We start from the raw sequence: 16264 nt of genomic DNA, 5'->3' as shown, positions 1-16264 counted from the left end.
TTGCAATATTTACGGATTTTTGGCCATAATCTTCTTGGCTCCCCTGATTTGAAAACAGACATTGTCATCACCTTTCTTAATGGTGATGATACACACTTGTTTCTGTCTTCAAGAAAGTGCGATGCCATTCTTTGTTTCCTGAAGTAGGTGCTATATGTGGAAATAGACGCTTTCAGTACTGCTGGTATTTCCAATGGCAGATTTTCAAATACCTCTGGCATTTCAAATTGATTCATTTCCAACAATAGACTAATTGCATTCCTTCAGCCAGCACTCAATAGTCTGTACTGTAGAGATAATGTGTAACAGCACGGTTTCTAAAGAAGGAAAATGGAAAAGGCAAATTTTCTTGAAGAAAGGGCTGTGAATGATTGTGATTCATCATACATCATGCTGTTGAGCTTGGAATAACTTAAAGAAGCATTAAGTAAAAATTCTTCCTGGACATTTTTTTTTTAATGAATTCCATTTATTTGTATTCCGTTTTGGAATCTTGTTTTGCCATGTGCTTTCCTTGAATGTTTAATGGCTGACACTTAGTTTGACATCAGCTGGATGAGCTGAAGTTCATCCTCACAGGCCAAGGCTGAAGAATGATATGGGACTCAGTTGAGCTGTGTCCGCATTGCCTGCTGCTGTGCAGTGTAGATGGCTGAATTAAGCTGAGCCTGCATATCTGAAGCTTTCTAGCAGGAGCATCCTGGAACTCTGCACAAAGAAGTGGGGTATGGTCCCGTTAGCTGCCCCTTATCTTTGTGCTGCCACTGCTAGACTGCTACTCCAACCACACCACGTTTGCTGAAAGCTAGTTCAGATCCCTCTGCAATACATTACAGGGTACGCTCTAAATGCACACGTAGAGGCTTGACAGGTGAATGCTGTCATCAGAACAGTTGTTCATGAAAAATAGTCAAATAACAACAACAACAAAAAGAATTGAAGAGGATTCAAAAATGTAAAACAAAAACTCTTTGGAAGCGTTGATTACAAAATACATAATGTTTGTAGCCTGATGAGGAAGGTTACACTGTATTTGTTTGAATGTACTAGTTAATAGGTTGCATTCAGTAAGAGACCTTGTTTTCATGAAGTGCTGAAACCTGATTTCCAGATTAGCACTTTTCTTCATTTAGAGCAATTAAGCAGTTGTATACATACAATTCTTAATGCTCACATAAAGATGGCACCTGTATATCGCCCTTCAAATTTGTTCTCCCATTTCACAAATGCATTTATTTTTCCAAAGAGCATTTTTCATCATAGCATGCAAACAACAATTGCATACAGAAACTGGCAGGCAGGCCATCAATGGCATTTCATGTGTAAATCCAGGTGCCAACGAGTGTGTGCGCGCTGAGGATTTTATTTATACTGTATATTTGAGGATACAGATTTAAAGATGCAGTTTTATCACCTTTTAGAATTTGTTTCCAGCGTTGTACAATTTACATGCATGTAAAATGTTTGCCATGTATTTTAAATGCTTCTTCTCTTTTCTTTTTAATTTTCAGTCCTAGTGCTCTTCCAGAAGAGCAGCCACATTCCAGCTCTCAATGTGCCCCTCTCAACTGTCTCTCTAAGCCTCCTCCTTATCCCTAATCTTCATATGCAACGTAAGAGAAAATCCAAACAGAGTGGAGTTCATGCAACAAAGATTTGGGTTGTTCCCAACAAGCAGGTAGACAATCCCACCTTGTTGCTGCATCGACAAGTCTGGATTCATATCCACAGCTCTGGCAACTGAGGGAAGGTTGAGAAGAAGAACACAAAGCACAGAGCCCAACCTATCAAGAAGACTTTTTATGGTTCCTCTGATTGTATTCAAACTTTGCTATCACAACTAAAGTATAGTGAAATTTAATATCTCAACAAAGTTATTCCTCCCAGCTGCTTGGCTTTACCTCTGATACAATGAGAGACTTAAGCCAATATTTAAAAAAAAAAAAAGTTACTAAAATCCTACCCTCACAACCTCTAAGTTCGGCCATAGGAACCAGTTCAAACTTCCTTTTGTCATTAAGGGTGTGATATTTATTTCTTACTTTATTTGCACCATGATTTTGTGTTTATAAAATAGTCTTTTTTTTTTTTGTGAGAATTATATTTAATTCATTTTATTTTTTAAAAAACAAGGAGAAATAGCTTAAGCGAAGAATGACTGTGTTAATATTAAAAAGAGGCTTGTTGCATTGGCCAGCATATGGCCAATTCTTTTTGCACAAAAATGCTGGCAATGGGTGGAATTGAAATGTTAACAATGACTGTATATTTTGCTGCTGCACTGATATTGTTTATGCACTTGTTTTTTTAATTCCTATTTCAGTAGCTTCTGGTTTTGTTCTAGCTCTTCACAGAAAGATAATTATTAAGCCTAAGAAGGAGATGAAAGGATGATGTATTGATTTGTTTTCAGTTGTTTGCTTGCATTGTGATTATATTTTTGCATTTCAGACAAGTAGATGAATTGGTGCTGTTTTTTTGGGCTGCTTTCTATTTGGTATCTGAGAAAAAAAAATCTAAAACAAGTAAAATGTTGTGTGCTAATTAAAAACATTCTTTCCTCTTGCTCCCATATTCAGGATACTAGCTTGAGGCCTTACCATGAAAGGCTAGTATGAAAGGCCAAGTTGTAGGCACTTCAAGTGAAGTATTTTGTGGTGAAATAACTGCTGCAGGTAGGGTTAATGGTGGATCAAAGTTAGTAGGACTTTACTGTAGTGCATTTTTTCCTTGCCAAAAATCAACAGATACAGAACCTTAGCTAATGTCAGTTTATGACAAATACTCAGGTGATCTACGCTACGCAGACTCTATCGCAACAGTGCACAGTGCTCCTAGTTAAAGATTCTTTCCTGTAAAAGCTGAGTAAATCATTTTGTTTTGTTTATTTGTTTGTTTTTAAATAACAAGTTTCAGAACAAAACCAAGGATAGCAGAATTTATTTTGCACAATACCTGACAGCAAGGCAAGCGGCTGTGTAAGGTGTTCAGCATATGTGGGCTTCCTGATCGGCCATCAGCTAGAAGTCCTCAGTGCTGCCTATTTGTTGGTAACTAGCAGACTCCTTGCTTGGTCAGGTGGCCTTAATTTATTTACGGAAGAAAGGCTTAGATATTTCCACATCTTTATTCCTTCCCTGCAGCATGAGTGTGATCTACAAGAGAGAAACACAGTACAGCCTTAGGTACAGAGCAGCTGGAAAAAAATGCTGCAGATATGGTTGGAATAATTCTTTTATATTCTGCCTGAATCTGAGAAAATGAACTCAGTCTTCTGTTAGTAACAGTGCTTACCAAATGTTATGATACACAAAACATCAGCAGAGGAAAGAATCAGTGACCAATCAGTGTGCCTAACAATCATTATTTCCATGGTACCAGTAATGAAGGTGCTGTAAATAGAAATATTCTGTGTAATCAACTGTGTATGTCATACAGCCTTGGCAAAGCAGCTGAGCTATTGTAACAAAACATTCAGTGTCAAAGGTGGGGAAAATAGGAACAGACTGATATCAAATTCTAATCAGAACAAACAGACAATACTCACCAGTGTTTCTGCTTAGGTTTCCATGCAGTTCACATGGTTCTTCTTGTATACATTTACATAACTATTTAGTATCGTACTTAACTGATGTGTTGTCTTGTCATACAAAAGTCAAGTAAAACTTGTTCAGCTCTATCATAGTTTGACATGGAGATTAGCTGCTATTTTGATTTTTATTAAAAATAAAAAATAAAAATAAAAAATTGTCTGAGGCAAATGTTGCCTTCCAAGAGCACCTCACAATTCCTGACATTGCCAGACTGGTATAGTTACCTTGCAAAACAGTGGCAATGTCTATGTCCAACAAAGACAGCTCTGTATATTGTTAAACAAAAAAAGAATTTGCATTGCACATTGAACAGAGTTACCACAGGCTGTACTTGGAATAGTTTTTCCTATTTTCATATCCAAAGCAAACATTTGACCTGAATTTTAGTTAAACAGAAATTCAGTGAAATACATTTCCTTTCTATATAGATATGAATTTATGAAAAAATGATATAGTGGAACATTTGTTTAGTAACGTATTTGTTTCCGATTGTAATTTGCAGAGCAACTTTGGGAAACTGCAACGTACTGGTATGTCGATGTGGATCGAGAGTTACAAAACACCATTTAATGGCATAGAAATTGTGGTCCTGTTTTATAGAAATAAGTGGGTTTATTAAATTTTTTATTCTCTTAAGCTTTAAATTCTTCATTTCTAAGTTTTCAATTTGCATTTTTAATATGTAATAAAACAAGTAAATGTTGGAAATTTAAGAGAACTAGAAACAAACCAACTTAAATGTACAAATGGCTGTAGTTATTGCATTGTAAGTTATAAAACTGTGTAGGTCCCCAGGACAACTTTTGTCAGTTAACCAGTACAAAATAAAATACATATCTTGAACTTGAGATGATAAACTCTTCTTTGTTATATAGTGATTGGTAGCATGCAACTTTGTGAGATATTTTGTAGGAAATATTTACATAGACAAAACCAGACACAAAAGGGTTTTTTCGTTTGTTTCTTTCTTTTTGAGTTGCAAAATATTATACTCTGTCCATTTAAAATTAATTTATGGTGTGGTGTTATCTATGCTGGTTTTTAAAGATTAAGAAGGAAAGGATATATATATTGCCTAATGGTTGAGTATACGCAGAACTGCTGAAATGTGTCCTAAGCAGGAAGGAAGCAATTCAAATCCTGCTCTGACTTTTGTATCTGAAATGTAGTTTTTGTTCTCTGTGATGGCCTTGAAATTTCCTTGGTTTTAGAATAGCCTTTTTATTTCTGCAGCATTCTGTTTTGGCTTTTATTTTCCAATGCAGTGTTAAAAAATATTGTTTGTTCAGTGAAATGATAAAAGTCTGGAAATCCAGTTATAGGAAATGTGTGGAAATAAAAAAAAAAGAAAAAAAAAGAAAAAAAGATTGAAATATAAGGGGAACAAAAGATGTAACATATAATAGTAAGGAAAATATATTTTCTATCAGAAGGTTAATAGAAGCTTTTACAGAAAGAGGGAATATTATCATTTCTCATGCTAATCATATGGATGTTTCTGCCTTCTATGTGGAGGCGATAGTGATATTCTTTCTGACTGACAGGTTGGCACCTCTGTGCTTGCTCCATCCACATTTTTCATGGTAAATTAATGTAACCATAGCTATACAGTAGGGCTCATAGAGTGAACTATAACTAATGTAATGCTGCAAATTTTAATGCCAAGATGACCTTCAGTTTACTTTTGATTTTAAAAGATTGGTAACTTGATAACTTGTTTAAGCCATTTACCATATTAAAGTGTTAACCGAAGGATTACGTTACAAAATATAACCTCACTTATGCAACGTGACCTCACCTACAAAAGCTGCTTGTGCTAGTTAGGTTGCAAATACTGAAGTACAGCTGTTTGTAAAATATGGACCAGTCCTCATCAGGCTGGGAACAATGCCCAGGAGCCTGGGCCCTTACTTTGATACCAACCTTATTGCTCAGCGTGCCATGCTAGTGTCAAGATTTGCGCTGCCAGTTCCGCTATAGCTGGATTCATCATCACCATCAGGTATAGATTGCATCAACCCTTCTGAGGGCTGTTTCCTTTCTCTGATGGAAGATGTACATCCACATAGGTTATTGTAAATTTCTCTCTACTTAGGAAATCTATGTTTGAAAATGGCAGACACTGATGTTTTACCTTGGAAGTAATGATAATTGCTATAGTTACCTCTTTAAAAATTCTAGTCATCACTTTTCCTCAGTTTTCCTTTGCTTGCTGTGTGTGCAGTGAGTATGAAAGGGATAAACAGTATTCAGACAATTTTTAACCATTAAGGTTTCTTTTCTTTTCTTTTTTCTTTTCTTTTCTTTTCTTTTCTTTTCTTTTCTTTTCTTTTCTTTTCTTTTCTTTTCTTTTCTTTTCTTTTCTTTTCTTTTCTTTTCTTTTCTTTTCTTTTCTTTTCTTTTCTTTTCTTTTCTTTTCTTTTCTTTTCTTTTCTTTTCTTTTCTTTTCTTTTCTTTTCTTTTCTTTTCTTTTCTTTTCTTTTCTTTTCTTTTCTTTTCTTTTCTTTTCTTTTCTTGTATAGTTAAACATCCTGTGGAAAGAAACAAAAAAGCAATTGCCTTTTGCCTTCAGGCATAAATACATCTAAATATGCAACATAAAATGCGTGCATGAGATTCTTAACATCATGTAGCTTTTCCATATCCATAATTAAGCTAGAAAATTCTTAATTCTTGTGATCTGCATATTTCTCATGTTAGAAAGGCAAGAGGACTATCACTGACTCTGTATCTTTCATTCTGAGGTGCATGGCTTAAATCCTTATTGGATTTTAATCTGTTTCCTGTGGAGTTCTTGAAAATCCCTTTCATGAAATATAATGGCAATTGAGTGACAAACTGACAAAGGGTAAAGCAAAAATCCTATATTCCATGACTGGAGTCAGTGTGCAAGCAGACTCTGGGTAACAGGGCTTTGTTTCAGAAGTGTCTTTCCATGAAGCTCCATATTTGTTTTGACTATCATTATTTGCTGTAAAAGAAACAGTGGAGAAGAGTGTTTGCAAACTAAATTATACAGTTACTTGGTTTCAAGGGTATTTTGGAAATCAATGAAAAAAAGTGATTGATAAAAGTTTTGAGTAGACTGGCTTGCTAGCTGAGTTGTTATTCCATCAGCTGTGAATAAGAAATAAGAGTAATCTAGCTTTTTGGTTTTTTTCCCCCTGTCCGCAGGTATGGCTCTGTGTGCTATACCAGTGGATAGGTTAAGTCCATTTTATTAGTTATTGCCCTATTGGTTTTCAGCCCTGTGGTCTGACTGTTAAAGGGTTAATTAACTCGATCCTTTGTAAACAACTTTAAAAAATGAAAACTGATGTTTTGTGACTTTTGTAATCTATTGAATGTTTCCATTTGCATGATGTTCTGTATCTAACTGACCATACAGATTGCTGTGTTCCTTCCAAAAGAGTTTTAACATTGGTGGAGATTGTGACAAACACAAATTTGTATACAGTATGTTTTCTGCTGTGATAACTCAGCTAATCCTATTTGAATTGACATTATGTTGTCCTGCCTTCTTGGGTTAAATGATGAAGTGTTTCTAGATGGTGAAGAATATGAAAGTATATATGTTCATTTGCTAAAGACTGAATAATGGAAACTCTTCTTGTTGCTTCTTTATGCTAAAAGCAAAAAAAAAAAAAAAAAAAAAAAGGAAAAAGGGAAAAAAAGAAAAAAAAAGTTAAATAATTCTTGTTTCCAAAAATGCATCATTTGTTTTTAAAATTGAAGTAACTCCCATGTTAACTCTTTCCTGTCCTTGTAGACAATCCCAGATTAATGCCTTGTGAGGGATTCATAAAGTCTGTGCTTGTAACGTGTAATATGATCATGCAGTCAAATGGTTGGGAAAAACACTCTAGTGCCGAAGAAAATAATTAAAAGAAGCCAATATACTGATTCTTACATCTTTATGTTCAAATTGAAATTACAGTGTAATGCATAACTGTTCCAGTGAATAAACTGGCCATTTTTGTTCATTTAATTCCATGCTGTCTGGTCTGCTTGTATTTCTGTCAGTTTGCAGTGTGTTGTCATGGCTTGTGCTTTTACATTTATTTATCTCTTAAAGATCCATAATTGTAAGTTTAAAAAGTATCAGAATAAAAGAAAAAGATATTGAAATGGGAAATCAAAATTATAGGCAAGGGGAATCAGAATGAAAGCAAAGGTTTTTCCTCTATTTTCTGAGATTGAAGGAAATATTACATTAAAGACTGATTCCCCAGATAAAGTTACCAATAGATCTGAGCACTCTGAAATGCTCCAACATCTGTATAAGGTCTCAGTACAAGAATGGTTTGTAAGATATAAATCTTCACCCTCAGGAGATATGTAAGCAAAGTAAGGGCTGAAGTCAGCATAAAATTGGGCTGGGCATGCCATGTGCAGTACAGCATATCACGGCTGATTGTAAAGTCAGAAAGACCTTTTTCCCTTGTGGCAGTGCCTCACTGACAGCAAGGGGGTCAAAAGCCCTCCCTCGGCAGCCAGTCCTGCAGTGCTCCAGGTGCGTGGCCGTGGCAGGCAGGTGGCCGCTGCAGCTCCCTAGGTCCCCAAGGGGCAGCAGGTGGGCAGCTTTTAGAAACAGACCAGGAAAAGGCCTGGAGGAAGGATCGTGCCTCCAAGCCTGCTTGGCCTCTGTAATGTTGGACTTGATGGGAACTACGGGTGGGCTTTGTTTTTGGCTGGCCGGTGAGGTGCTTTGGATAGTAACAGGATTTGTGCATAGTGACAGCACGAGAGCTGCTACTTGCCTGAATCCTTCCCACTTCTCTCTTTCCTTCCTTTTTCTCCTCAAGCAGGGGGAGGTCTCTCAGCCCACCACCTTGGCTGTGGTCCTTGCAGGAAGTGCCTTTGGCAAAGGCGTCGCGTGATCATCTTAGCAAAAGTGTGACTGCTCAGGATACAGTTTTCTTCTGCCAGGTGTTCCTCCCCTTCAATATTAGAAAAAAGATTTTTTATTTTTTTTTGAGCAATGTTGAAACCCAGATTTCAGGAGACCACTAATAAGAGCAGAACTACTAATAATGAAGAGAGACAGGTTGAAGGGCCTGACATCCCTGTCTTCTAGTAGCCTGTGAATAACACAGAAGAGAAGGTTTTATATATAGAATGAAATATGGGGGGAAATTGAGCTAAAATAGATAATTATAATTATTTGTATCTTGGGAAAAAATGTTTGGAATAAAGCCAGATCTCATCTATTTGTGTATGCTAAAGGCCCAGTCACAAGTGCTTTCCTCTCAGTGGAAGGTCTGAGTGATTGCCTGATGGTAAAAAGAAAGCCCTAACTTTGCACAAAAATAAGGCTCAATACTACAGCTGACAACTCAGCAGAAGCTTAAGAATCCAGTAAAAAATTATTGACCTTTGCAAGAATGATTCCTTCTTTACTGAAACAGTAAATTAGAAAACATACATTTCACTCATTATTGTTTATAAATTCTTTTATATCATATTGGAGGTATCTAGCTTCAGAAATAAGGTTTGATAACCAGTTTTAGAGAAAAATAAAAATAATTTTAAAATTATTGGTATAATCATACATGATTGAAAAAATAGTATTTGTGCTAAAGCTCCATGTAAGGGTGGAAGCTTCATCTCCCATAAGTACTTAAGAGAGAGCTGTCTTATTTTTAAGTTGTGTTCAATGTCATATTGGTTAAAGTATTAAAACTGAGGCTATTTAATGAGATTAGGAATATAAGATGGAAAGCCATGTGAGTACAGAGCTCCCTTTGAAGATCAAATTTTGAATGCAGAGAGTGCAGGCCCTATATTTTGTTTCACCTTACAGAAGTGGTTAAAGGCATATGGCAACTGGAGAAAAAGAGCTACTGTGTTTACAGTACCCATCTCCTATCTACCTACACAAGAATAAAATGCTTTGCTGTAGAAATAGGAAACCTCTGTTAGAGACACACAACCTCTGTAAGCTCAAATGGTTCAATGCTGATCCATCCAAGTAAGGTGTCTTCCTACAGCAGTGCAGTTTGTTAGTGCTCTGAGGTGAAGAGACAGCTCTCCTTCATGGCCTTACAGATACTGCCAGCAGACCTTAGAACAGGAAAGATACTGTAGAAGTGTGATGGGTTTTGACCCAGGTCATTCAAAGTCAGGTGGGAAACTCGATTTGGTCTGAGCGAATGGACCCGGCATTCAGCTTGTTCCATAGAAATGTGATCTAAAGAGATCCCCAGGTCGGGGCAGGGCTCCACTGGAGTTGAAAGGACTCCATCTGGATGTTGGGTATTTACGAGTTTGGAGCAGATTAGAGGACTGTGGGCACAACATGGAGTGTCTTGTGCTTTTGTAACCAGCTTGTGGCTCAAATTGAACTGTGTGAAAGTTAAAATTATTATATAATGTTATATAAATGTACTGCATACAAATACCAGCAATTTCAAAGTCCTAAGTTGGTGAAAAAGAAAATGCCTCTGTAAATCCACCACTGCATTCAAAGGTTCCTGTTATCTAAGCCAAATGCAAATTAGTTCTTTTTATCTTCAGAGCACTCTATGCATATTAATTAATTCCCAAAACATCTTTGCAAAATGGGTACTGTTATCTCTCACCTACAGATAGACAAATTGAGACTCAGAGGATGGAAAACATCATCAACGTGCAATAAAATAAAAGTTTCTGTACACTTAACTCTCCATCTCTCCACATGTATCTCTCCTGCACACACATGAACACCAAGTGTTTTAGATGCGGTACCAAGGTGAGTTATTTAATCTGTGTGGTAGCCCATGCTACAGAACCTGCGTTTCTTTAGTATTTGAGTTCATTCAGAGCTAGATCCCTGTCCCTGCAGTGCTTGGTAATAACAGATCCTCACTATAAATAGCAGAGGTTTAACATTCACTTTCTTGTTTTAGTTTATTTAGGCCTATGTCCTCCTTCTCACTGTGTGCCAGGCCTGTAGACTAAAAAGGCAATTTGACTCACTAGGCCCAAGATGAAAACGCTGCCCAAGATGAAAACATTTTCCCCCCCAACAATGTCAGCGCAGTAAAATGTAGATGTTCTTTTTCTGGTAGAGAACTCGGATTTCCTTTAAATTGACTGCATTCCTTTAAAGACTGTATTCAAAATCATGAGTATAAAGATGTGACAGAATCTGAGTGAAGATTCCAGAGCTTCTGAAGTCTCAGTCCATGCTCCTCTCATCTATAAGATGAGCACCCCTCATCTATGCAGTTATGCATAGTGCTGTTTATGCTTGAATATAAAAGCATATTTCAATTCTGTATGGTAAAGGTAAACAAATTTGCAGTGCATAAAGCCTTGGATGTATACAGCAAAATTTGCTTGAAGTACTGAGTTCCAAAATTAGACAATGTTAGATCTCTGGAGGTAAGGTCTGCTTGTGATGTGACATGCAGTTATCCAAAAATGCATTAAAAAAATATAAATATGAATGGAATGCTACTTTTGAGATTTGGGATGCAAGAAAGAGTTTAAGTGGAATGGGACCAACATTTATATCCTTTTCAGAGCTTTTGCTCCAAATAATCACATTTCAAACCAGAAAGATCCGAGGAGTCTGTGGAATATAATGAATGAAAACAAAGGTGGATGAGGGAAGCTAACTTAGAAGAGTCTGCAAATGCAGCACCAGCTTTGAAGTCTCTCTGTTTCAAGTCACTATAAATTATTAAGAGGCATGCTGAGACTCCTATGCATGGACCATATGCCTCCTCATTAGGAGAAATCGTAAGTACCTGACAGCTTGGTTTTTACAATAAGGAAAAGAAACAAAGTTAGGAGAGTATTGCAATACTGAGATCATTATATTCTCTTCCAGAGCTGGAACTAATAATTTGCCTTTCTTTTCACAATGTTTGATCAGCCTGTTGCTCTCTAGGGCTTGGCTTTCTAAGGAGAGAACCAAAACTTTTGCTTGCTGTTTAGGTAAGCATTTGTAGACGCAACAGCTAATATTTAATGTATGCAGCACTGTAACAGCATGTATGGCTCTTTAAACAAGTACTATCCCATACATCATAGCACCAACGAAGAGCTGAGGTTAGGAGGCACTGTGAATAAATGCAAAGCAATGGCAAAGCAAATTTTGTTTCGTGGTCCTTGTGATCCGTCTCCTGAAGCACACCAGAGAAACAGCTTAGAGCAGCCACTATCTCCACAAGCTGCCATATTTTCCCCAGGGGTCACTACCGACTTTCCCATCACCTAACTAGGTACGGACCCCTCCAAGAACAGGGAGAAGCTGCAGGGCCCAGAAGAGATGGCAGCTGGGAGCTGGCTGCTGCCACCACCGGCACAATTAGCACAGCCCCCAGACAGCTCCCCAGCAGCCTCTGGGAAAAGCTGGCACATATTTTCCCGTCAGACTTCAAGCAACTTTTGGGAGCTATCAGGATCAACTTTTCTTCTAATATATTCTATTTTTTTTTTCAACAGTGAATATAATTTATTTTGGCAAAAGCTAGAGGGACTACTGATATGGGGTCTGGGGAACACCTTAAAGAGCTGGGACCCCTGCCCTGGAAATCAGACCTCGTTCAAATGTCTCAGATGGGGAGCTTAGCCTGTGGTGGATTTTTAAACTCTTTTCAGAGTGGCTGTCAGGTCTTCCTGCAGAAGGAAAGAAGAAACAGAAGGAGAGTATAACATTTTCTCAAGCATATATTGCTTTCTCTCTCCCTTTTACCAACATGACCTTATTGAAGCTCGTAGTTAATTTAAATCAAAGCTGAAGTACTTTTGCTAATGATATCTAAATGTCTGGCATTCACTGGATATTGGGAAACATATTTCGTTAACCTGTGGTGCTGATAATGAAGAATAAGCTGAGACTTCTAAAAGCAATCAGTTTGTTAATGGAATGCCACTCGGCAAGACTTGCCTAACAAAACTGATTAAATAGCAATTACTCCTCCAAGCAGCAACCCTTCAGTAAAACTAAGGGATATATGTGATAGCCTTATCTCAACATGATTTCTACAAATTACAAGGATTTGCTTGCAAAGGAGAACATGCTTCTGCACAGTCAAAAAAAGGGGTAAGACAAAATTAACATGGAGGCAGGAAGGTTTCTTCCTTTCATTATCCCAGTGCTACTCTTGCAGAGCTACATATGAGCATTCATCTGGTGGTCTACGCAGTGGTAGGGAAGGAAACCCTGGCTGTAGGGGTCTAATATGGTTCTTAAGTAGATGGAAGCCTACAAAACCTGCTGCTGGTTGGACCCCAACTACCTTTGCTGGGGCCCTAGATGACGTCTTTGTTCTGCCTTACACAGTCGAATAGACAAAACAGGAGAGCTGTACTGGGAATGTTATTGATCGGGCTCAAAGAAATTGTCGTGGCTTTGCTTCTGATGAGTACCTACCCATCCTTTTTTTTTTGTTGTTCCAGCAGCAAATACCTAGGATTTGCCTAAAACTCCCTAGAGTTCTTGTCATGGATTACTTCTGATGTTTAGCTCACAATTCACACTACTGACTCTGCAGCTCCTTCTCACATAGATGTAAAACCACACTTAAGAGACCATGTGTACCGCGCTTTGTGGTGGGGAGTAAATAAAAAAACAGCTCGGTGTATCTGTCAGTGTAAGCCAGTATAAAAATTTATTGTATTGTAACTAAATTTATTTAGTTACAATAACTAACTATTTATTGTATTGTAACTAAATTTAGTGTCCCCCTGTTCTGACTTAAATACTGGGTGCTGCACAGGCTCGAGTCCCTCTAATCTTTGTAAACCATTCCCCAGACTAAGAAGCCAGAGTCTACAGCCTCAGGCTGAAATTCACATTATGTCCTTGAATGCTGGATCCTGTGTTTGCCTGCTGATTTAACTGAGGTTAAGTAACTCCCTCGCATTTACTTGCTTGTTCTGTGTATCTCTGTTGCACACACTGCAGCTGCTTTGTGCATTGTACTGCTGCTGCCATCAGAAGAGACTTTTCATCTGGAATGTGCATGAAGGCCTGAGATGCGTGAGATTCTTCTCTAATTAGTATCCTACTGTATCTTTTGGTGTATCGGTTCTTGTTTTCATTGTACTTCCCTACTGGCAGAACTGGTTTGTGGGTTATACAATATTTAGTTCACAGAAGATGCAAAATATATGATGATCTATATCCTGACTTAGGCAGGATTTGGCTTGGTTAGATTTGTATAGAAGTATGTTTTTTTTTTATATCATAAGACCGATTTTAATTTTTATTTAGTACTTAACAGAGAATGGCATTTTTCTGTCAGATGACAATGAACATTCTGTACATGTCAGCTCTAAATACACTACTCTAAATAAGGTAATGTTGTGTAATTCTTTGAAACACTATGCTTTCCTTTTTGTTAGGTGCCGAGTTCATGTGCATTCTTTCTTTAGGGGGTAGATTAGTGCTCCGGAAATATGTTACTCCACAGAGTTACTGAGAGGTACAGCACAAGGAAGTACTCAGGGAAACTAAAGCTAGAGGCCATAACCTGAAGCCAGGAACATAGACTGAATTCAGGAACAGATTTAACTGTAACTCAGATGAAAATAAAGATAAGCTCTAGCAGAAATAAAGAAACTTGACCAGATGCAAAAATAGAAAGAAGCGGTCTCAAGCAGTCAAAATCCAGTCTTCTGAAGGTTGTTTCCATTAGGAAAAGAAAAGGTTGCCACAAAGAAGTTTCCTGAGAGCCCAATGTTTTACATACAGAAAAAGTGAAGCATTTTACAAACTAAAGAAAGATTGACTTCAAGGTCCTGTTTCCCTGAATGCTCTGGTCATCCAGCAGCACAAATTGAATGGTTTCAAGCCCTTCACTTGCTCTTAAATTTTATTTTATTTTATTTTTTTTCCTGAGGCTGAAGCTTGCCAGCGCTCCTTGCCACCTTTTGCACCTCTGTGGGCTTCCATATGGTTCCTGTTGTACCTCCCACATGCAAATAGGTATAATTAAATGAGTTCTCCACCACTGCATTTCTCACCACCCTCACAGAAAGATTTAGAGCCAGATGGCCCAGCTATTGCCCACACTTGAATGTGGGTTAGCTGTGGGTTACCTCTCTTGCTATAGAGCAAAGGGGTATGTAACTCTTCCCACACACTGTCTAGGGTGGGAGGTCCGATGCAGGACTTTTAGTCAAGTAATGTCACATACTTTAAGCAGAATAGGCAGCTTTGTCTGTGTTTAAGCTTATTCAGTATTTTCTTTTCTCAGATCCTGTTTCCTATTATAACACTAAACTTTTCATCATTCAGGGTGATGTTTTCCAAGATAACATCTCTCTCTGATTTTTATACTTAGAAAGATGTTGTTTCTCTTCCTGACGTTGCCAGAAGTCTGTCTGTTTCTCCCCAGAGATGAAGAACATGAGAGACTGAGAGCAGTGTGTTAAAAAAGGGAAGGGCATGCCAGAAGGGAGGCCGGTTGTTACCATGTGGTAGCAGGCAGAACATACGTGTTGCTGGTGGACAGCAGTTCAGAGCCAGCTTCAACCAACTGGCCCAGGTCTGTGCTGCGGCTAACTGAGAGGGAGAGGGACAATTACCTACTCTGAGAAGCCTGTGCTGCACCACAGTGTACAAATGCTCTAAAATTACCACAAATCCACTGACTGCATGACTTCCTTCTATCTCACACGGTCACCTCACTGTATTACATACCTCAGAGTCCTTCTGAAAAAGGATTTGCCCAAGAAAATGAGTTTTTGCAGCCAATCTCCTAATGCTATAGCACAGAGTTACCAGGATTCTCTGAGGTATTCTCTTTTGTTCTGAGGTATTTTATTTATTTTCCCAAGTCACATTGCAATAATTTACCACTCACTGATAACATCATACAAAACAAAGTTAATGTAGTTCATACCATTTCGGTAGGATTTGTGGGGTGTGCGTGCTTGTCCTTGTTTTTTAGCTGTTTTCCTTTCAGAAGCAGAACTCCATGTTTGAAGGGGCAAGTACAAAATTTAATAACAAGTGATAATTATGCCTGGCTAACGATTGGCAATTTGAGCAATCAGGTAATAACTTCAGTTGATGTCAGTTTAGTTATCATATATAACACAAACGGGGAAAGGTCTTCTGTTTTCAGTCTCACTTTCCCATAAATTACCATTTTGTATTCTATTACTGAACTGGCATCTTGGACAACTTTGACCAAGTAACTTCTCCCTGTAATAGCTCATTTTCCTCCCGTCAAATGAGGCTCATACTTGCCTGCTCAGTGAAGTGCTTTGGGAATTACTAATGAGAAATTCTCTGCCTTTCTTCTCTCTCCATGCTTAAATACTGAAGATTACTCAGTATGAGTCCAGATGAAGAATTAAGTGTGTGCCAGTCTTCTGGAACAAGATACTTATCTGAACAAGTTAATGATTGATCCTTACTACATATCCATTAACTGTACATTGCTAGTTTACAAGAATCTGTAGCTCTCCTGGTGCAATGAAGTCAGCAGGAGTACCTTCTGCTCTTCATAACACAGGTATAGTCATTTCCATATGCCCAGCCCAGGTCAGGTGACTGAAGTCAGGAAATAAATCAGTCTTTTACCTCTGAGTCACAGCTTTTTGTATGTTTGCAAAAGGAAACCCCAGTGTTTGCAAGAACACGAAATCCAGGAGGTGATCTGACTACCTCATTTTTGTTGGACTTGAAAGAGGGGGCTGCAAGATATCGACCTTCTATTGGAAGAGAA

General features: G+C 37.9%; 1 protein-coding gene across 16 annotated transcripts in view; it reads left to right on the top strand.

The window, feature by feature from the left end:
* BICD1 (BICD cargo adaptor 1) overlaps nucleotides 1-7586 on the top strand; it is a 179536-nt gene extending 171950 nt beyond the window's left edge. For 7 of the 16 annotated variants that reach the window (XM_083820123.1, XM_083820118.1, XM_083820122.1 and 4 more), the window contains one exon: nucleotides 1512-1744. In XM_083820123.1, coding sequence (XP_083676249.1) covers nucleotides 1512-1599 — 88 coding nt within the window. In that variant the 3' untranslated portion in view covers nucleotides 1600-1744. Of the gene's footprint in view, nucleotides 1-1511 lie in introns of all 16 variants that reach the window. The other 9 variants (XM_083820130.1, XM_083820128.1, XM_083820134.1 and 6 more) reach the window with 3 other exon arrangements.
* Nucleotides 7587-16264: the final 8678 nt, after the last annotated feature.

The sequence above is a fragment of the Anser anser genome (genome assembly GCF_964211835.1).
Source record: "Anser anser genome assembly, chromosome: 1".
NCBI lineage: Eukaryota > Metazoa > Chordata > Aves > Anseriformes > Anatidae > Anser > Anser anser.
The sequence above is the reverse complement of the archived record's forward strand: the minus strand, read 5'-3'. Positions and strand labels throughout refer to the sequence as shown.